Below are 22,958 nucleotides of genomic sequence, written 5' to 3'. Positions count from 1 at the left end.
CTTGTTTTTATAGTACATCTTGGAGACAGCAGCATATTAGCTATTGTTATGCTGTGGTTATATATTTTACCTCTTTTCAAGACACTGCATCTTCTAACATTAAAATATTATATGAAGGCAGTCTAAGCCCCGAAATTTACTGAAGTTTCTAACACTACTCGACCGACCAATTTTAATATGACTTTCGGAAAATGATGATTTAACAATCATCTTTGCAAAATAAAGATAATTAATAAAAATTCGCTCACAACTGACAAGTTTGATTAACTTAGAGTTTCTTGAAAGTGTTCAGCACAAAATCACATTTAGTAGGCTATGATTTATGACGGGAATGAGACACCTCTGCAAGCATAAATTGGATTACTGAAGAAGTAGCTATACCTAAATCAATGACGTAATTATGTTTAAGCCTTCATTCACACACACGTACATAAATCTGCTCACATGCACCCGCATTTATATATCCTACACACCCTGCCTGTGCGCGCCTGATTCCCCGCAGGGCTGTGTCAAACCGTACCCGTGCCGCGCGCGTTTAAGCGGGTTTGACATTTATCACGTGGAGCGCTGATAGGCTCGGCCCTCCGAGGAACGAGCGCAGCGGAGGAGAAGAGAGCTGGCAGGAGGAGTGCGGAGGAGGAGGTGGAAAGAGGAGTGAATCCCATCTTTTCAGAGCGCATATGAGCGGAGTCAGGGCAGCGAGGCAACTCTCCTTCCCCTGATTCGGTTCTTCTCAACCCGGAGTGGACTGAGAGCTCTCCGGGACGATGGAGGATGTGTACCCGTACACGCGAAGTCCAGCATGGGAGGAACTGGTCAGTAAAATTCAACAATGGAGACTTTTTAATCACTTCTGTTACCCGAAGAAAGGAAACAATCCCGGCTCTTACTTTAATGCGCTTCAGGTCTAATTAAGAGGCTTTGCTGACGCTGTTTTCACACTTTGGAGGTGTTTTATCCTCTTTAACAGCCTGTGTCCCTATTTGGCGTGTTCCTCTATGCGCCGTGATTTGAAAATGTGTTTAAATTTCATGCTGTTGTGTCTAATTTCCCATGTAAGCGCTCGTTTAACGCAAAAACCATGCTCAAAATATGCCACTCGAGTATCCCCCAAGACTCCAGATTGATTTATGTTCCGATTCTTTGAGTGTTCGTGCGTCTTTGTCAGGTTTATTTTCGGATGAAAGCAGGGAGTCCTCTTCATGTTTAAGGCTACCCTGCCCATTTCCTTGTGGAATCCTATTCCTGTCGTCTTGCTCACTGTACTGGAAATAATTTGAAATCACTCTTGGAAAATGATTTCAGTCTTTCAGGACAAGACTTAGGCGTGAAAATTGGGTTTAATGCGTGAAGGTGCATTTTAAGTGCATTATTTGACCGTTTCAGGCTGGAGCAGCCATAGACAATTTATTCTCGTGCGTAAACATTTAACGCCATTGGCTAAATGATGAGATTATAACTGGAATAAATCAATCTTCTTTCTGAATTAGATGGCTGTGGCTTTTATTTGATTAGAAGCGACATAATCAGCAGAGTGCAGCTTTTGTGATAGCCTATTATTTAATCTAACCTGTCACTACACACTTAGTCTTAAAGCATTGTTGTTGCCCGAGAAAATATTAAACAGTTAACTATTTGCAGTAGTAATTCTGTGGCACTGCCCGGATGTTCTCGCTCCAGGGTTTGCCCCACGCTGCAGACCGGCTGCCTGCTGCGCGGAGTGATGAGGCGGTCTGTAGCCTCCGCGGATTGGCATGCAGGCTGGATCAGCCAAGGAGGCACTGGGAAGGGTGGGGGTGGGGGGTAACTCCGTGTGTAGAGCCCATCCCCACTGTGCCGCGACATGCAACATCCCCTGTGCGTTCACCAGCCCACACACTCACGCACACACACTCCAGCAAATACTGCCGTCTTTATCCCGGCGGCAGAGAAAGATGTCAGCGAGGAGAGACGCTCCGCAGCCGCTGAGCAGCAGCAGCAGGAAGCTCGGAGCAGAGAACCGAGCCAAGGCTAACCCAGACTGGTTTTCTCCCTCCCCTCGACAGGAGCCGGAAAAAGGGCCGGCGTCCGTGGCGGAGGTCCATGCCCATGTGGTGGGGGCTGGGTCCGGCTCCGGGGCTGCGGACGAGTCCTCTGACAGCGAAGCGGAGCAGGAAGGGCCCCAGAAACTCATCCGGAAGGTGTCCACCTCAGGACAAATCCGGAGCAAGGTAAGAAAGCTCTGTGTAACTTTCTGAGAGTGAGTGAATCTGCGCCCTGAGTTTGTCTGGTTCGTGATCTGAGATGCCAGCTGACTGGGCCATGGAGGTGTGTGTTGTTTGGGGGCTTGTTGCTTGTAACACAGACCAGAATGCTGGACTTAAGGGTCTTGTGGACTGTTAAAAAAGTCCAGTTCTTGATCTCTTTCTCTCTCTTTTCTTCAATCTGGAAAAAAAACCTCACCCAATATCAACAAGCCTGTTGCACTTTATGCAAAATTAGTAGCCTAGTACACTCACAGTACAGGTAATTTTCTTTACAAAGTCTATTGCATAAGCAAAGTGTGTTTGTGTGCTTTCTAACATGTGATTGGTTAAACAGAAGTGTTTTTTTAGAAAGACATGGAAATATACTTTGTCAAATAAGAGCACAGTAGTAACGCTGCAGGCTGCAAACTTTCTGTCAGAGAAGTTCAAACTAGCTCAAGTGTTTCCAATGTCTGACTGTGTCTTCGTCCAATCCCTCTACGCGTGACTACATGAGAAGGTGATGAGCTGAGTCTTACCTGTGACACCTTACCTTTCTTGGCCCACTTCTCTCTTACACTGTAAACGAGCGGCGTCCTCCTCTCACACCAAGGCATCCACTTAATTATTGACTGCTCCACTCCTCGCACTGCTTACATTATTCAGCACAGGGATGTATTTTTAGAGACGTGGGGCTCAGGAATGTCTGGCCAATCCTTTCTTATGCTAACTCACAATATCAGAGAGGGCACTGCTACGCTGCATGACTGTGACCGCAATGGTTGAGATGTTTGCTTGGACATCCAGCAGTTTTGTCTTGAAGTTTTAAAAGACTCATGTCGGTTAAAAGTCACAGACACCTGATGAAACAACATAAAATGTATGCTAACTTTGCAGATCTTAAATACAGATTATGTGTGCCTTAAATCAAAACTATATCAGCAAATTTATCTCAAGTTTGCCAAGTGAAATGATACACTCGTAAGAAGATCTGACACAAATTTGGGCTTTCTTTTTCAAACAGTAATGAAAAACTTCAGTTAAGTGAGCTGTGTCAAGAAAAAAACATGCAAAGATGCAAATTAAAGCTCAAGCTATGAGATATAAAGTCTGTTCATTTGTTTATTTTATATGTTTGTAGTTGCAAGAAGTTGATTTCCTGTCAGTTAGAAACAGTTCCAGCATTATTTTGTTTCATCAATCAAATACTAGTCTAGGGGGTAAAGACACACCCCAGCTGCAGGCGCTCCTCCTTATCAGCTGATTTTCATTTCATTTCCCCTCCAGGTCACTATAAGTTGATTTTTTTCATGCACATAGTGATTCTTCACTCACCTGTTGCTTCCAAAGCCTCAGCAGAAGTTTTCAAAGAGTTGATTTGAGTCGGGGTGTATGTCTGATTGCAGGGATGCTAAATGCATCTGCAGGCGTAGAGCTGAGGTAGAGCTCATCTGTTGTGCAGCTCTTTATAAAGCAGTTGACATGACAACCTGCAATTATCTCACGCTGCTGTCACAGAGGCAGAAAGTTCTTGGACTGTAATTGTACCAGCGTGCTTCGCACGTCCACATCTTGCTCACAAAGGTCTCTGAGTTGTTGCTGTGGGGGTCAGTGGGTTTTCTCTGTCACAACATGTGTGTGTTTATGTGTGTGTATGCTAAGGGTTGCTAATGGATCATGCAGGCACTGACTCACTGAGTGTTGTTCCACTGGTTTGTTTGCTCAGCTCTGGAGTGCGTGTGCATGGTTGTGTGTGCACATGTGTGTGTATGCGGGTCCATCACAGTGTCCGAGTCCGTCCCCTCTCTCCATCCACTATCTCTCTGCTGCATAGGTTGCCACAGACAACCACATCTCTGCTCCCTTATTGTGAGACTCCATGGCGATGCTGCCTGTAAAGCAGCTGCTTTTATTCCAAAGAGGGGAGTGCTGCAGCATATTCACATACTGTGTTCTCAAACTTACTTTCTGTGTATCTCCTCTGGGTTCAACATGTGGAGAAAGTTTGAAGATAAAGATGTCAGTAAGTTGATTCAGATAATGAGTGAGAAAATACCCTCTGCAAATCTCAAAAACTTGACAGCTAATCAAATCCAGCATGGAGGCATTAAAAGCCTCTCTGTGTTAGAAAAAAACAGAAAATGGTGCCTGGTTGTTAACTTGCAAACTCTTACATGAGAATTCATCATATGTGGAATAAAGGAGGCATGCAGTATATATTTTTAGGCACAGTATCTTAAAGAAATCAAGGTTTTAAACCCTTTATTCTCTTCTCCTGCATGTTGCTGAAATCTTGATGATCACTCTTGCAGATGTCCACAGCTTGTTCACAGGAGACTTCATCGTACCAATCTTAAAACCCATCACAGCAGATCGATACATTAGCAGCTTCAATTGTTGTTGTTGTAACATGAGATTGTGGGTATCATTTCTCCCTGAGATCTCTGAGAATGAAATATGATGTAAATGCAAACAGAGGGAATTTGATTCTTTATCATATGAAAGCTTTCGTTCTCTCTTTCTTTCATTCTGATGAAGTAAATGCAGAGTGTCATTGATACTGAGTTTGGGATGTAAAGGTAAACCTGAAGAAGTAGACTGCAGATTGCTGTAAAAATGCCCACCTCTTCTCAGCCTTTTCTGGGGAAGCTTATAAACTTATGACTAATACTGTAGCTGTGTGAATGAAAGCAGAGCTGATGGTGCCTCTGAGTCTTCTGAGGAGACAGTGAAAGTTCTGCAAACCTGACAAAGTATAAATCCAGACCTGATAGGCTCTGGGTGTGCTGGGATTGATTGATGCATCCCTGCATGCAAAGCTGTGACCCAGCTTCTTCCCACAGTCCAAAGCCATCTTGTCAGGTTCATCAGTGACTCTCGGGGTGAAAGTGTGTGTGTCTGTTTGGTTGTAAGTCAGACTTGTGATAGATTTTTAACCTGTTCAGAGTTTACTCGCCCAAAGTTTCTTTTTTCTAAGAGATCAGTCAGCTGAGGAGAATATCCTCATGGTGATTCTCGTTCTTTTCTGACCCAGTGAGGGTAAAATGTGCATCCAAAGCCGGCCTCAAAGGTTTGTTGTTTTTTTGTCCTGAGTTTCCCACCCCCTCTCATGTTTATGCATTTATAATCTGCACTACAATTAAAGTCAATATTTGTTGTTTTGCAGTAGGAACCTGTCAGTTTAGGGCAGATTACTCAGAATCCTAAGGCGTATTTCACTCATGTATTAATTTGGTAGAGGAGAAATTTGCACCTTGAGACACCCGCCAAAGGTTTTCTGCCCGCTCAAACATGTCGAGTTGTCTTCTGAGGAAGTCAAAAAAGGACTTGTTCACATTTTTCCATCTCCAACTTTTCTTCCATGAGAAACATGCAGTTTGCTTTTACATTCTGAAGTCTAATTTTTATTCAAATGATGTGATGGTGAAGACTGTAAGGAAGACAATCTTTGTGCTACTTCTTTCCTTCCTGATGCAGACACTTCAGCTCTGAAGTTTTCTCTGCAGCTCAAAGCTGGAGCGGAGTCTAATTGCTGGTCTCAACAGATTCACGTAACACCCTCTGTACGGTCGTGACACATGTAGAACTCCCTGTGTATGTGGTCCAGTTGCACAAAGGCGATCACAGACAAGGGAATTATCACTTCCAAGCTAAAGGACGGTAATTTTCTCATCACTGTGGGGAAATTTTAGCATGTAGTGGGAGTTAGAGGAGGCAGAGAGTTACAATTTACACCCCACAGAGAGGACGATGTGCCAAGACAGCTTCAGGAAGAAGGTGGAGATGCTTCATGGAGAGAGAAGGAGAGATTTATCCAGCAGTGGTCTCTAAAAGACAGGATTGTTGTGATCCTTACTCAGGAATGACAGATGATTCGGTAATGGAGGTGTAACTGGATAAATGATTCCTGAGACAGTGGGTGTCCCTTAGCAGCCGGTCAGCATCCACTAAAAGTAAAGACAGATAAGTAAGGAGTCTCCTTTATGGAGGGACCAATTACAGTCACAGCAGTTTAGTGTTTTCTGTCAGCAGTTATAATTTCCAGACAGTGGTCTGTTTTCTTCTGGCAGGCTGAGGTAGCTCTGTTTCTTCAGCGTCTACGTGTGGGAACAGACCGTAGATGCAGGTTTCATATGGAAACATGCTGAAGTCATGGGCTCTGCTAGCAAAGAATCTTTCTCATGTTCCAACAGGAAACTGGTGATGCAACATGTTTCACTCTGCAGCATCCATGCAGAACTTGGTTTTATACAGACATGTATAAAGACATAATGCAGGAAAATGAGCTCATCAAAAACTGCAAAATGCAAATACTGAAAACCAAACATCACCAGCTATGAAGAAGAACATTGCCTGCTTGTACTAACTGATTTATTGGAAGTGTTTGGGAACATAGGGATGTCCAAAAAATGTACTTTTGCAGGATAGTGTGTGGGAGTTTGCTTGCAATGCATCAAAAACAATCAAAGAAGTGCTTAGCTGAAATGGTTACCTTGCTGAACCTAACATGCAAATCTTATTTACTTTTTTGCAATGTATCGCATTGAATAGATTAGGTTTCATATAGATAAAGTAAGTGGTGCATTTTTGTTCTTGTTTTCACTGTCAGGTAATTTAACATCAGTAGAAGTGGATCATAAAATTCACATTCCCTCTGTAGAGGATAAAACATTTCCCCCCCAAAAGGGTGTCACCTGAAGAATTTTGTATCTTTCCCCATGAAAACACACTCAAACCAAAAAGGGAGGTGAGTGTTTGTGAAATCTGATCAGACTATAGGAAAAACCTCAGAGAGTGGACCAGAACAGACTGGTTCATCAGTACAGGACGCAGCACTCTGGGGCTTCAGGACAGAGAAAGAGGCTGTAAATTGTAATCAGAGAGTCTGTGCTTTTAGTTCATAGATGGTCATAGATGGCTGTGCATGAGCTAAATATGTGAGTTTGACTGACCTACTGTCTGTTCATCGTCAAAGGAAGGACGTAGGTCTGCTCTGCTCTCTCCATTTAGCCTTTCAGGGAACTCCTGCTCTGCTCTTATCCACCAAGCACAGCTGCTGGACTCATTTGAACTGCCTGTGCCTTTTGTCTATTGTATAAGCATTTGTGTGTGTGTGTGTGTGTGTGTGTGTGTGTGTGTGTGTGTGTGTGTGTGTGTGTGTGTGTGTGTGTGTGTGTGTGTGTGTGTGTGTGTGTGTGTGTGTGTGTGTGTGTGTGTGTGTGTGTGTCACCCTGTCAGTGGCCAGGCAGAGTGTGGGTGTAAGGTACATGGTGCTCAGGTTACTCATTTCTCTCTGGCACAGGACTTGCTCTGTGTCTCAGCAGCAGCGGAGCAGCGTACAGCAGCAAGCAGAGTGACTATTTATAGATCACTTCTGGCCTACTTGGCAACAGGAAGGAGATGGAGACAAGGGAAAGGAACTATGGAGGCCAAGGAGGGACAAAATAGAAAATAGAACGGGGAACTAGAGCAAAGTCACTTCTGCTACTCTGGCTGTGCAGACGGTTTTAAAGTTAAACTTCAAACTTCAAAAGTTTGAAGTTCCTCCGCCTTAAAATTCAACAGTTTCTGTTTTCATGATTTTTGATTCAACAAAGTTAAGAATCGCTGTCACTTTACATGATTTATAGCTCAAAGAAATCCCTATTTTTCTTTATTTAGCCTCTGTCTGAAATATTTCATTTAGCTTCTGTCTCTTTAAGGCCCCTCACTCCACAACCCCCCTTCTTTTTGATTGGCCAGCCTTCTGAAGGCAGCTCTTGGTGTTCGAGGCCCACTCCCCCAACAAGAAGTCATGAAACAGGAGATCCTTATGTAGTGACCTCATCATTTTTAAGCCTAGTAAAGATTTTGTGGAGATCTTGATCATGAAGATCTTGTGCTATTTTTAGAGCAGAATGGTTTAGTATTCTGCAGAAACTGTTCACCTTATAAAAGTAGGTAACGGTACTTCAGTAGCGTCATTTTGTAGGTGAGAAAAACAGATACAGGTAAAGATTAAAGATATGCACTGAGTTTACTTGGTTGTACAGCTTCTGCAATGACTCACTCACCCCACTGTGTGAGTGTGTGTGTGTGTGTTTGTGTGTGTGGGTGTTTGTCTCCGTCAGTCATGAGGTGTTCATTAAGCTCCTCGGTCATATGTGAGCTCTCCCTCTTCCAGCTGGATTAGCCAAAGCAGCTCATCGTACGTCATGAGATATGTTTATGTTTTCATGTGAGACTGTTTGCACGTCTGGAAGTGTTTACAACGCTCCACTCTGTGCTTCTTTGAGCGCACTTTCCCTGCACTCCTTCACCTCCTGCGTCCTGCAGTGGTCCAACGTCTCTAAATAAGAAGATGACTTCACTTTGTAGTCTGAGGCAGGCAGCTATAAGTCCTTATAGGGTAGTCCACATCGAAGTATTCCACCTTAATCCACCACAGGAATTTTAACTTCAGGCGTACCTACGGAGAGAAAACAGGGAATTAACGTAGGTAGACAGCAGTCTCAGAGGAGTTTCAGTCTGAAGTCCTCCTGTTGTGGTTTTTGCCCCTTGGTCATCATTTACGGGAAGATTTCTGTTGCAGGCCTCATATTAAATTCTTTCATTGAAGTGAGCTTAAAGTAGTCTTAAGATGATCCCCTTGAGTCTGTCAGAGCGGCTCTGAGAGAGGCCTTTAAAGGAACGCACCTCTTCTTTATGCTTCATTACGTCATAGTCAGTTTGTAGTCATAAACTGTTGATCAGGAGATGAAAACAGCAATGATATAAAACTTTCACTGGCTTTGGAAGGGGAATTGCAAGCTTAAGAATCCAGTTAAAACATGGTTTAAGTCATTATTATTCAGAAAGTACACACACACACACACACATACCAAACACAGAGTGTTACAATCTGGAAAAAGTTCGCCGTCACTAAAATCCTGCAGACGGAGCAAACGTGAGATGTGTTTGTGGATGATGAAGAACTTACACTTAAGTACCTTCATGTTTCAACCTGTATATGATTTGCATGATGATGATCTGGTTGTGTGTATGCCTGCATCATCCACCCTGACATGCATGCTCATAAGTGTGTGTCCACAGCATGCTGCAGCAGTGTTTCTGTGTTTAAGTTGACACAGCTGGTGGGCAGGATGTCAGCTTCAGGCCTCAACCTCTGTTTGTAATTCTCCCCTTAGAGAGAAGCCTTCCTCTGCTATAAATAACCTGTGTGTGTGTGTGTGTGTGTGTGTGTGTGTGTGTGTGTGTGTGTGTGTGTGTGTGTGTGTGTGTGTGTGTGTGTGTGTGTGTGTGTGTGTGTGTGTGAGGATGGTGGTTGTAATGAAGGTGGTTTGATTTGATGTGACAGCACACAGGGGAACACACACACACACAGATTCATGCTCGATGGAAGAAATCATATCACTCTTTCTATATTATTTGTTTTTTTATGATTCTCATCAGCTTCTCTCTTGTCTGCAGCTCAGACTGTCTCATTCCCTCGTTCCTCTCCTCCTCCTCTCCTTTTCTCTCCTCCTCTGCCTTGATTACAAAAATAACCAACATGTGGAAGTCTTTTTTTAGACTGTAAACCACGCATGCTGGAGGACATATTTGTGTTGGTTGAGCTGCTCTGAAGCTCTCAATGGGATGCCGTCCTCTATCCTTTCTCCCCTCCTCACTCACTTCATTCTTCCTTTCTCTCCCTCTGTGTACGTCATTATTTTTTCTCTGGCTGAGGGGGAGAGGTTAAGTGAGACTGATGTGTGTTTATAGCTCTTCAGAGAAATAAGTGGTGTGTGTGTGTGTGTGTGTGTGTGTGTGTGTGTGTGTGTGTGTGTGTGTGTGTGTGTGTGTGTGTGTGTGTGTGTGTGTGTGTGTGTGTGTGTGTGTGTGTGTGTGTGTGTGTGTGTTACTAATGGGTTTGCTTCCTCGCTACTTTTTTGGCTGATTCCTCTTCTTCCATTTATGAAATTGAAGCCTCAATAAAAACACGTACACATGCATAAGTGTGTAAATAGTGCACTCTTTCATCTTTATGTATTATAACAAGTCTCTTCTTCAATCCTCTTTTCTGCAGACGAGCATAAAGGAAGGACTGTTGCTGAAACAGACCAGCTCGTTCCAGAGGTGGAAAAAGCGCTACTTCAAACTCAGAGGACGAACTCTCTACTATGCCAAAGATGCCAAGGTAAGCTCACCTGGTGTGTCCAAATTCTGCACACATGCAGAGACGCATGCATGAACTCTTTTTGCTCTGTAAACTGACATCAGTTAAAAGGAGAAGATGCAAACATGTAGAATATGTTTTCCACAATAAATCGTGTTTATTGTCCCAAACTTCTGATTTGATGTGTCCTGGTTCATGCAAACCTTTCTACAGGGGTAAACAGAGCTCAAATTGCCCTAAACGTAATGAGCTTTAGAAGCACTTGTAAAAATTATCCAGTCTATCCATGTCCCCATGTTCCAGTCTTTAAGTCTTTTTGTGCTAGACTGTGAATTTTTCTGTCTGATTTCTTCCCCCTTGTTTCCTTTCCCCTTTATTTTATTTTAAGTTCTTCTTAAACTCTTACTGACTTCTCTCTCCCCTTATCTTCTAACCTGAGCCTTGATTTGGACATTGTATGTTTGTGTGTGTTAGTCTGGCACCGCCCTGGCTCGCTGGCAGGAGCGAGCGCTGCGCAGGGTGTCCAGGAGCCGTGTGTGCTGGCGAGTTCTGTCTGTATGCTGGACGGGTGCACGGCGCTCTCCTCCTCCTCTGGGTGCCAGCGGATCTGAGGAGGGCCTCGTGAGAATTCGGGTCCGCACAGAGCAGCCAGGGGCCCCAAGGGCTGGTTTTACTTGCTTATCCATACACGGTGCTGCATTCATGCCATAAGAGATATTGTTCCATTTTCAGCATACTTAAAAAAACACATTCAGAAGGTTTGTTTTTCATCAGCACATGGCATGAATGCAGACGGATGGATCTGTTAAGATAATAGTGTCAGGTCGGACAGCAAAACACGTGCAAACATAAATCTACCTCTTTAACAAGTTTTCTCTTCACCATCGGGAGGGGTTTTGATTTAAGAATGTTCCTGTGTTGCTTGTCCTACCCACAACTTTTAGTTTCTGAAACACCTTAAATAAGATTCAAAGATTGTGCTAAACTCAGAAATATAGATTATTTTCTCATCCAGAAATATAACCATAAGCTGTTTGTTAAGATGTGTACATAGCCTCAGACTCACAAAAGTGAAGCCAATAAGAAAGAAACAGTTTTTCTTGCCAGCAGTGAGCAACTCTACTTATTACTTAAGAAGTTATGATGCATAGAGTTTGTCCATCAGTGAACATTTTCCTGATGAGTTCATAGTCTCGGTCTCTAGTTTTGAATCTTCTTCAATCCAGCATGAAGTTGGATAGTGAGATATGGTCCCATTTTAGCCGTGTTTCCATCGAGTGATCCAGTATGGATTGATATAGTTAAGTACCAGTAATACTAGAATACAGAAAACGGCAGTAGCATTGAATGGTGAAGCTAGCATCTAGCCAGTTAGCGTTAGCTTGCTAACAATGGATGCTTATTTGCTATTTGTTTATTTGTCTCGGTTTTCTGGTGCCACTTTCCAAACAAAAAAGAGTTACATTCACAAAGTCAACTAGAGATTTAAACATGGCAGGGTTATGTGCTGTTCTTCAATACAGTTGTTGCACGGGGAGAGATGATTATTTTAACCAGTCAATGGACTATGATGTGTCTAGCTCCACCTTCTAGAGGTCGGATTGGTTCGTCTGGCACCCCAACAGAAGGACACCAAAAAGTGGCACGGTTTTAGTCAAAAAAAACACCACAAAGTGTGTGCCATACCGAGACGAACCGGACTGAACCGCTTGGTGGGAACAGGGCTTTTGACTCAAAGAGGGAGAGATTTAGGGAAAAGGCTATCATGATTGACTTATTGTCATCATGATCATTTGATTAATGTGTCAATGAGTGTTTGGTTGTACAAAAATACACACAAGTCTTCAAAGTCCATTGGTTATAGCCTCTGAATAAATACCAGAGTTACTTGGCATCACTTGTGGCAATTGCATTAAACTGATAAGTTGGAGTAACCTATCTCCAGCTCCATCTTTTTACCTTAGTACAGCTCCATAAAGATTTAACAGTTGTTAGTAAAACTCTTGTGCTGTCTGTGGCTGTGCCAGCTTCTTCTACAGTCTATGGTTATTTGATAGCCTCTGTAGATAAGAGCCCATTCCTGATATGTCCATCCACTCTGACATCCTCGGTGGCCTGGCTGGCTGTGCTGCCCTGTGTATATGAAGTCTGACCCCCTTGTCCATCCATCAGGGAGGCTGCATCTCTGCACCACAGCAATCCTGTCCTACGAGCAAACCGATAACCTGTTTTAAACCCAAACACTTCTGTCATTTAGACTGAAACATATACAAATCTGGTTTGGTTAATATGATTGGAAACCCCCTTCAGAAGCTGAACTGATGAAAAGAAAATGCCTCGCAGTGACAGCCTGTCAGGGTATAGAATAAAGGACGGAGTGGCTGCAGAGATGAAGCCTGAGAGTTCAGCTCTGGAGGGTCTGGACCCTTCTCTGTCCACCATTCACTGTCAGCTGTCTTTACTGCTTCTCTCTGAGTGTGTGCCCACACATACACACACGGGAGTGTACTAGTGGTGTGGTGAGTGAATGAAAGAAAGCGAGTGTGTCAGAAAGACAGTAGGCATTAATCACACACACACGGACGCACTTGTGATGTAATGCCGGAGCGGAGCACAAAGCGGGAACAGTGGGGACAGTGTTTGTGTTGGCGTGCTGTTCATACTTCTGCCCTCTTGGCCAGTGCTCAATACACACATTCACACACACTTGAAGGCATATGTGGAAGTGCTCTGACACATGCTCTCCACACACACCCTCACAGATACACACAGAGTAAGCGTTGGCTGATGTCCCTCTCCAGCCTGGCCTGAGGGAGCGTCGTTAACTGGGCATTCCCTCTGACAGCTGCAGCAACTCATTCCTCCCACACACACCCACACACACAAATACACAGTCAGAGGGCATTCCTTTGACGACATCGTGTTTTTGGCCTGCAGCCCTTTGAGAGCCCAGCTGCATGCCTCACACTCTGTTAGATATCATGTTTCTGTGTGCAGACTCAGACTCTCCTCTTGGTCTGATTCTCTGAATCCACTGGGCCCCCTGTGCCACACTGGTTTCCATTTACCGTCCCGTTACTCACTTGTCTTCAAGTGGAGAGTCAAAACAAAAAGGAACAAATGAGGAAATCCTCGCTTTGGCTGCAGGGTTTAGTAAACAGGACAGTTAATCAAACTGAGAAGTTCTGAGTAACATGAGAGAAGAGCTTTTATTCATATCTGGAAAAACCCAAATAGTGAATGACTGAGTTTTTAAGGATTGTGATCCTTCTGATGAGGCAACAACTCGCCAAACTTTCCTCCAAGTTTTGATCTGTGAGCTCATTTTGGTCGTCTCAGACATGTGTGGGTCAGAACATCGCTGAAAGCTGACCATATGCTGTTTCCTTCTGTTAATCCTCAACTTCCCTTTTGGTTTTTGTTATGGTTTTGTAACCGGTGCTTAAGCAGAATCTGTGGGCAGATTAGCAGTTAACAATCATTTTAATGACATGGGAAAAGAGAAATCCAAGTTTCAAGGAGCCGAGGAGTGATGCGAGATGAGGTGCAGATTGAAGGCGAGCAACTGAGGTGAAAGCTGTTGAGTTTTCTGGTGAGAACATGGCAGAGACCGGCGGTTTGCACATGAGGCTGGTGGACGCACTAGAAAGGGTTATCCAAAGTCTTCACTTTGGCCAGATTTTTCAGGAAACATCATTTAAAGTGATGTAAAACTGCGGTTTCATGTGGATGACAGGCCTCAATGTATAAAAATATCTGCAGTTTTCCAGAGACCCTGCTACATGGATATGGCCTTTGAGTGGAGATAAAATGCAGGCAGTGATTGCAGTGAAGAGTGACAGGTGAGGTGGGTAGGTTCAGGGGAGACACAGTGTAGGAGTGAGAAAGTGCAAGGGGAACCACCCAGATCTTCATAACGGAGAGAAGGGAGGACTCCACATGGAGATCAAGTCCAAAAACAAGCAATCACCTCATTAATCTGCATAGATATCATCAGCACCAAGTGTCCAGGAATTCCTGCTTTTTTTTAGAAGCTTTCAGGTGCTCACTTAAGACTAAAATAAGATGCAGCTGCTCATTAAGATACACTGCCTGGCCAAAAAAAAAGTCGCCACCAAAAAAAGGTCACACACTCTAATGTTTCGTTGGACTGCCTTAAGCTTTGATTACGACACACATTGGCTGTGGCATTGTTAAGATACGTTTCTGCAATGTCACAAGATTTATTTCCATCCAGTGTTGCATTAATTCTTCACCAAGATCTTGCATTGATGATGGTAGAGTCTGACCGCTGTCAGTCACCAATCAGTGAGGCTAACCAGAAAAAAAAGCTTCACTTTGCATGGGAGCATAAAGATTGGACTCTGTAGCAATGAAAGAAGGTCATGTGGATTTACCTGATTTACCCTGCTCCAGAGGGATGGGCCATCAGGGTAAGAAGAGAGGCAGATGAAGTGATCACCCATCATGCCTAGTGCCTGCTGTCCAAGCCTGTGGGGGCAGTGCTATGATCTGGGGTTGCTGCAGTTGGTCAGGTCTAGGTTCAGCAACAGTCTGTGCTCAAAGAATGAGGTCAGCTGACTAACTGAATATACTGAACGACCAGGTTAGTCCATCAATGGGTTTTTTCTTCCCTAATGGCACAGCCATATTCCAAGATGACAAGGGCAGGATTCATCAGACTCAAACTGTGACAGAGCGGTTTATTTTCACACATGGATTAGCCACCAAAGAGTCCAGACCTTAACCCCATTGAGAATCTTTGGGATGTGCTGGAGAAGACTTTGCACAGCGGTCAGACTCTACCATCATCAATATAAGATCTCAATAAAAAATTAATGTATCAATGGAAATAAATAGAAATAAATCTTGTCTCCTTGCAGAAGCTTATCCAAACAATGCCACAGCGAATGTGTGCTGTATTCAAAGCTAAAGGTTGTCCAATGGAATATTAGAGTGTGTGACCCTTTTTTTTTTGGTGGCAATCTTTTTTTTTTGGCCAGGCAGCTTAGTTGTTAACATGTCTGATTAGTTGATGTCATCCTAAACGCTTTACTGTTTCATATTAAGGCCTGCTTTGCTGAAACATTCCCCCCACAGCCTGTCACATTTCTATTCATGTCTTTTATTAAGAGTAAGATAAACTTTTGTACCAAATACTTTCAGAAAAAAACTAATTCTTTTGTGCCCTCTCCTCTCCCTCCTCACCTCCTCTTCTCCTCTCCAGTCCCTTATCTTTGATGAGGTGGACCTGTCGGACGCCAGCGTTGCAGAGTCCAGCACAAAGAATGTCAACAACAGCTTCACGGTGAGTGCCTCCTGCAGACACAAACACACACACAGAAAGGTGGGACCACGGCAGAGTCAGACCAGCATGTAGTAGTGGTGTGTTTTACAGACACACACACACTTGCTTTGAGTCGTGTCCACAGCTCTCACACCTTTAATAAAGCCTGCTGGAGGTGTGTCACACCGTGCCCTTCAAGGATAATGATTCACCTGCTCATCACATGCTGCTTGTCTCCAGGGAGAGATGAGATGATGATCCTGTGAATGGATGTTTATTGTGGAGAACAATGAGCAGCAGGATGAATGTGTGTGTGTATGAGTAGGAGGGATGGACATGAGTATTACGGGGATGGAAACAGACAGTGAAAGAGCTTGTAGTGCACTGTCCTTTCTATAAATGTCTCTCCTCTCCTTGGGGGCTGCTATAAAAAGAAACAGGCAAGAGGAGGAGGGAGGAGGAGAACAGTGCCCAGAGGAGAGAGTGCAGCTATTTTTAGTAGAGCCTTGAAATGCTTCAGTGAGTGCCTGGAATGGCTTAATGTCTGCCATATTCATAAATAAGATTACGTGTGCCTGCCTGATGCATGTGTGTGCAGCATGTGCGTACATTCTGTGTGAGCATCCTGCTGAGACTGAGAGAAGAGGAGGAGGAAGGAGGGGATGCTGAAGGAGGAAAGAATGAGGATGCACAAAGGGAAGTAAGGACAAAGAAAAATCTGTTTTTAGAAACAAGTGTTTGACAGAAAGAAAAGAATAAGGAAGGAATGATTGATGAGGAAAGCCTGCAGTTTAAGGCGGTAAAGGGAATAAGACGCAGCAAGGTGAAGCTGCAGAGGAAATCCTGGAGTGATGTCACACGCAGGGAGAAAGAAACAGGGAGGGAGAGGGAGATAGTGCGCACTGAGAAGCAGAGCACAAAAGACAGGAGGATGCAGAGGAGGAGAGGAGTGAGTGAATGAGCGAGGAGGAAGCGGTGAAAGAGAAAACCGAAGGTAACGTGGCGTGCTCGATGGTATTCCACAGACACGCACACTGACAGGGGGATACCAGGCGTCACGCAGGTTGAGCGCTCAGAGAAAGAGAGAAAGTACTGCAGAGGAAGCATTGCTCCGACTGTCTGTGTCCGTCCAGCTGTTTCAGTCCGTCTGTCTGTCTGTCTGTCTGTGAGGAGTCGCTCCTCTGAGGATGAGCGATGCTGCTGTCGTCTTCTGTGCAGGTTGGTGCTAATTGGATGGTTTGAACGAGTGATTGAGTTGTGCTGTGAGGAGATTCATGCTCATTCATGTAGGAGCTCTGCAGGTGTTCGTGAGCTGTGCATGCCCGTGCTGTTTCCAGGAAGGGATTCAGAAACACTCACCAAAAAAACCTCGATAAAAAAGATTAATGACACTGTTTTTCTGAAAGACGCAGTGCAGGAGTTCACCTGAATAGCATACTTAACATATCTATTTCAATAAGTGTATTAAAGATAATTACATTTTATTTCATCTGTGCAAAACTGCCCTCAGAAATCCTTCACCGCTTAAGACACACATCAAAAGCTTAATAATGCTCTTCTTTGGTGATACATTTACAGATCTATCTCAGTGTTATGCATACGTGCATGTATGGAAATGAGGTGAGATTAAATGTTGCAGAGGCAAAGATGTTTTAAAGAAGAAAAAAACAAATGGAATGAAAAAGTCATTTTTCATCAACAAACAAGAATGCGAAGAAAAAAAACACACGTGGACGTGCATGTGTCCGTACATGGTCACAATATTAATGACTGTTCTCACACTGAGTCATACATGAGCTGTGAAAGTACATGTATGTTGGTGTTAAGTGGGTCCAGATGATGCTCTCAGAGTTCACGTTACATTTTCCTCTATTGTCTCTCTCGTGCTAGTGTGTGTGCGTGTGTGTGTGCATATGCAATGTCGCTGCAGCACCTTGAAGTCCACGTGAGACAGAGAGCTCAGCCCAACCCAGACCCTAAACCCATTACAGACTCTGCAGGGACCCCTCCCTCGCTGCTTACTGACTCACTCATGCTCAACGGATCGAGCTCATCTCTGAGAAACGAATCTCAGTGAAACTCAAATGCCCAAGCATCCAGCGGTGTTGGCTGCTTAGTGTTGGAAGTTTGCATAAAGCTGCAGAGGAGGTGTGAGTGTGGTGCACGTGTGTTGGAGGGAGGGAGCAGCTGTGATGGTTTTGTTCCACCTCCTCTGCTGCTGGTCCCTGTGGATGCAGGATCTGTGCAGCACTGTCACCGATCCTCTGTCTGAGTGTGTGTTTGTGTTCTTAAAACAGTAGCAGGTGTCTGAAATGATCTTTTTGTAGCCGTTTTTCCTCTTTGGACTTGATACAGGTTTGAAACATTACTGATGCAGAACAGTTGGAAATGGTCTTAGTTCTGGTTTCAGGTCTTCATCAGTTTTATCTTTTCTTGACATCACAGCCAGAGCTTAAAAAATGTTTTGATCAAATATTTGACCGTGCATTTGGAAAATCCTGACACCAAAAATGTTAAGCCAGGCTTCTGACGCCATTATCTTTTCACCCAAAGACATATATGTTGTCACATGTTGTTACACACCTTCAACACACACATCTGACAAAGTGTGTGCTGAAGGCCAGTGAATGGAGGGAGGTTTTCCACTCTTGAGGGATGCCTCAAGCTGTTTTTGGAAACTGCTGCTCCTGTTTCCCCTGGCAACCAATCTTATCACTACCCTGTACCACACGCACAAACACACACTGTACACCACTGGCAGGGAAACAGGATGATCTATGTCCAAAGGGATCAATTCACTCCACACACACTTTAATCCCTGCAGGAAAACTGTATTGTGATTAACGGATGAGGAGAAATAGGGGTCTCTGCAGAGCATCGAGCACAACAGATTTACTTCTTCTCTGCAAGCTGCAGGATTGTTGCTCTCTGATTTGCTTAGAACAACACACACACACACACACACACACACACACACATGCACACACAGGAGCATGTGATGACACTCTGACAAAAACACATTCAGTAATCTGGGAGATGTTGTGTCCACTTATTTTGAATAAGGAGGGAGAACGCTAACGTGATTAGCTTCAGTGATGGAGGGCAGAGAAAGGACAGTAATCACACACACAGGCACACACACACACAGCTCACAGCTATGACATGGTTTTATTGCTTTTCTCTGGAAATGCTGCTCATGACTCAAAGTAACAAGATATTGATTAAAGCTCTTTGGGCTGATTGATCTGAAGAGTGATTAAAGCGATCGATCAGGGGACAGTTTGTCAGGTGGATGCTTCGCTCTGAACAAACCAAACATGATGGTATCAGCTCTGACTCTCTGAAGTTGGGGAATTAAAGCCTCCCTTAGGCCTGCACCTCTTTTAAATGATTAGATTTGTTAAACTCTGACATGTTATCACCAACCAACCAACCAACCACATCCTCATCCTCAACTCCTACACTAGCCCTGATCTTTGAGGTTGCCGTCAGATCATTTGTGATACACCGGCGGCTGTTTTTACGGTCATATTGTGTCGTGAAGGTGTTGCTCAGTTTTCTCAGCTTTCTGTTGTCTCACCTCTTTCAGCCTCTTTGCACCTCTGAGTACGGAGCCTCTTTATGTAAGAGGCGGCTGCACATGTAGACTCGCTGAGAGCAGATTTCACTAGCTTCTTATCTGTAAGCATGCAAAATAATGCAGATACCAAAGCTGACTTATCTGAAACAAACCAACCTGCACACACTCTTGCACCCTGTCATTTGTCAGAGCCTCTGGTGCTGCTGGTCTGGACATGCCGCTGCAGGATGTATCTAAAAGAGAGGGAAAGATCTCTGACGAAGAGGAGGGTCAAATCTCTGGTTTCCCTTTTCTTCACAGCTCTTCTTTGACTTGATGTTTGTTTTCAGTCTGCAGGATGTGTGGACTCCAGTTCACAGCATCACTTTTTTCAGATTATACACTGTAAAAAACTGAAATCTTATCAAGTGGTTTTTGTCTTACTTTAATTAAAAATTGTCTTTCTATACTTGATATGAGCCACATTCAACTGGTCCAGAAAAATGTATTGTTTTAAGTTGTTTAAAGAGGAAAATGAGGTCAGAATTGCTTTTAACAAATAAATAAAATCTGCTGATGGAGCAAGAAAAATTTGCTTAAAACTTTGCTTAAAGTTAGAATAATGTCTTAATACACGTAACTTTTGTCTTGCTTCATTGGTAGATTATTTTAATTCGTTAAAAGCAATTCAGACCTCATTTTTGTCTTTGAATAACTTGAAATAAGACATTTTTCTGGACTGGTCAGGTGAATATGGCTCATGTTAAGTCTGAAAAGACATTTTCCGCTGAAAATAAGAAAAAAAAAGCTTGATTAGATTTTTTTTTTTTTTTTGCAGTGTTTCCTCGGGTGGATGTTGTTGAGGGGCAGGAGAAGCAATGGAAAAACTGAAACATGAAAAGAGTTTTTGTCTTGTTTAACGTGTCTTTTTAGACTTAATATGAGCCACTTGAGTCCAGAAAAATGTCTTGTTTCAAGTTATTTAAAGACAAAAATGACACCTGGATGGCTTGTCATAAGTTTTAAAAGAAATCTGCCTATAGAATAAAAAAAATTGTATGAAGACTTTATTCTAGACTGAAGCTGAATTCTCTTGTTGTATTGGCAGATTTTTTTAGCTCGTTACAAGCAATTTGAACCTCATTTTGTTATTAAACAACTTGAAAAAAAGTGATTTTTCTTGACTGATACGTTGAATGTGGCTCATATCAATATAAAAAGACAATTTTTACTCAAAAAAACACTTGATAAGATTTCAGTCTTTTGCAGTGACAAGGATTCCTTTGGTTTGGATTTTGTTTTCACCACTCTGTTGTTTACCACTCACTCCATCCATCTGCTTATCCAAGATCAGATCTAAGCAAGTCTTCCCAGACGTCCCTCTCCTCTGCATTGTTATCCTTCTCCTGAGGGATGTTGAAGTCTTTCCAGGCATAACTAGAAATAAAATATCCCAAGAAACTTCAGGGTCTTCCTCGGGTCTCCTCCCAGGTGGATGCATCCAGAATATCTCCAAAGAAAAGCATCTAAGAGGCATCCTCACACCAGAGCCACATTTGGGGGTGTAGAAGCAGCAGCTCTGCTCCGAGCTCCATCCTGAGTTAAACGTGTTGTTTGCTTGAGTCTGTCTTATCTCTGATGTTCTTGGTTGGCTTTTGAAACTGAAAGAGACATCAGTCTGACTTTAAACATGTTTAAAAAAAAACTCATCAAAGGTAGCTTTAATGAAGGAAAAACAGCATTTTGTCCATTTGGACTTCCCAGAAATTAAAGAGATGGCTGTAAGAACTGTGGCCGAGCAGCAAGTGACAGAGCGTGAGGGAAGCTGTGAGTGATGAGACGGCTTTGTCTCTCCTCAGCTAAAGTTCAGATGATGCATCCTCCTCCTCCTCTGTGACAGCAGGGAAAGTTTCTTGTGAAGGCTTTTAGATCATAACTGCCTCCTCCTCCCTCTGTAGTCCAGATACAGAGCTTTATTTTTAGCTTCTTTAATGTATTTTAAATCAGTCTGCATCTCCTCATTCTGAGTCTGTCTGCAGCAGAGCTCATTTAACTAGGGATGCACCGATACCAATCAGTGGTATGGGTTATCGGTGTATCAGGGCCCCTCAAAGCTGGATCGGTATCACTGGGAAGAGATCCATGGTGCCGATGGGGGCAAACAGCTCTATGTTTTTTTTTTGTTTGTTTTTTTTAACCAGCACTCTTTGCTCCTTGATTTGAAATATTGCCTCTGATGCACTCGCTTTGTTTTTTGCTGCATTATCAGTCAACAGGGTATAAAAGTTTACATTTGAAAAGAACTTGTGTACATTCTGAAGAATTGTTTTAATAGTAAACATTTAAATATTTCATAGTTTAAATAAATATTAACTTCAGTTATTCCATATACTCATTTTTTGTCTTTACCCAAACCATTAACAGTCTTATCCCAGAGCAGGGCATGCAGGTTATTATTTAACACTAGTATCGGTATCAGTCGTTACCAAAGCCAAGGTATCCGTATCTGAACCACAAAAGTTGGAATGGTGCATCCCTACATTTAACCCATCAAAAAATAAATCAGCTGCACTGAAGTATCAAACTGTTCATCCCTCACAGTGCTAAGAGATGTTAAATGTTTGTCTCCTGTGAGATCGTGTGTATTGGTTAACTTGAGAGGAGTTAGTAATCAATCATAAGAGGCATTCCTCACTTCATTAATATTGATAAGTGTGTGTGTGTGATGTTGGGTGGAGAAGTGTGTGTGTGTGCTTCACTTCTCTCTCTCTGAGGTGAGCAGCAACAACGTAAAGACACACAGAGAGATGTAGAGAAAGAGGAGATGAGGGAGCATAAATAAGTGATGGAGTGCTGAAAGGATGCTGTGTGTCTGTAGGGTTATCTACAGGGAGAGTGTCCCTTAAACACACACACACACACACACACACACACACACAGGAGAGGAGGGGGGAGAAGCTCTTAGCCTTTACTGAGGGGCCTCGCCTGTCAGCACATATCTGCCTCAAAGCAACATGAAGAGCTGAGAGAGAAGGAAAAAATTGGAGGAGTGAAATAAAACTCAAGAAGGTGCGAGAGGACGAGAGGGATAGAGTTAATGAGAGAGGGAGAGAAGGAGGAGAGGGAGGAGGTTTCTGGTCCTTTCTCTCCCTTAAAGACAGGAGACGAGCGCTCTCCCTCCTCTCAGTGGCACTGCAGGCTGAGGAGAGAAAGCACCGGAACAAAATATTGAGCTTCAGTATCTTTCTCACTCACTCCTGCATCCCTTGCTCTCCTGCAGGTGATCACTCCGTTCCGTAGGCTCATCCTCTGCGCCGAGAACAGGAAAGAGATGGAGGACTGGATCAGCTCGCTCAAGTCCGTCCAGTCCAGAGAGCACTATGAGGTAAGAAGCAGCTTTTGAACTTTGTGTGTTAAGAGAGGGGATGCAGCAGAAACAATAGGCATTTGGAGTGTTTTTAATCATGTTACCTCAGCTCCAGAGGATGCTCCTTTCATCCTGCTGGGTTCAGTCATTTCATTACAGCCTGAGCTCATCCTGAGTCCGTCTGTGAGGTTTGCACGGCTTCACACTCATGACGTTAAAACCAACAGGGGATCCAAGTTTTTAACGCAGAAGTGACAAACTCGTGTGTGGATTCCCAAAGCACCAGCTGACACGCTTTTACACACATGGATGCGCACGTGCAGGCACAGGTGTGCAAACTCTCAAGAGGACACACATTCAGTATCCACACACAGAAACAGACA

The 22,958-nt window shown here is 43.5% G+C and overlaps 1 protein-coding gene across 9 annotated transcripts in view; it reads left to right on the top strand.

Moving 5' to 3' along the window:
* Positions 1-493: 493 nt before the first annotated feature.
* dgkh (diacylglycerol kinase, eta) overlaps positions 494-22,958 on the top strand; it is a 46,894-nt gene continuing 24,429 nt past the window's right edge. For 4 of the 9 annotated variants that reach the window (XM_074694499.1, XM_074694498.1, XM_074694497.1 and 1 more), the window contains exons 1-5: positions 1,750-2,210; positions 10,273-10,383; positions 10,837-10,995; positions 15,590-15,670; positions 22,489-22,593. In XM_074694499.1, coding sequence (XP_074550600.1) covers positions 1,755-2,210; positions 10,273-10,383; positions 10,837-10,995; positions 15,590-15,670; positions 22,489-22,593 — 912 coding nt within the window. In that variant the 5' untranslated portion in view covers positions 1,750-1,754. Of the gene's footprint in view, positions 816-1,749; positions 2,211-10,272; positions 10,384-10,836; positions 10,996-15,589; positions 15,671-16,533; positions 16,644-16,713; positions 16,868-22,488; positions 22,594-22,958 lie in introns of those variants that run through there. The other 5 variants (XM_074694500.1, XM_074694505.1, XM_074694501.1 and 2 more) reach the window with 5 other exon arrangements.

The sequence above is a fragment of the Halichoeres trimaculatus genome, unplaced genomic scaffold (assembly GCF_033239565.1).
Source record: "Halichoeres trimaculatus isolate MK-OKI-2021-1 unplaced genomic scaffold, fHalTri1.1 fHalTri1_scaffold_19, whole genome shotgun sequence".
In the NCBI taxonomy this organism is placed as follows: domain Eukaryota; kingdom Metazoa; phylum Chordata; class Actinopteri; order Labriformes; family Labridae; genus Halichoeres; species Halichoeres trimaculatus.
The sequence above is the reverse complement of the archived record's forward strand: the minus strand, read 5'-3'. Positions and strand labels throughout refer to the sequence as shown.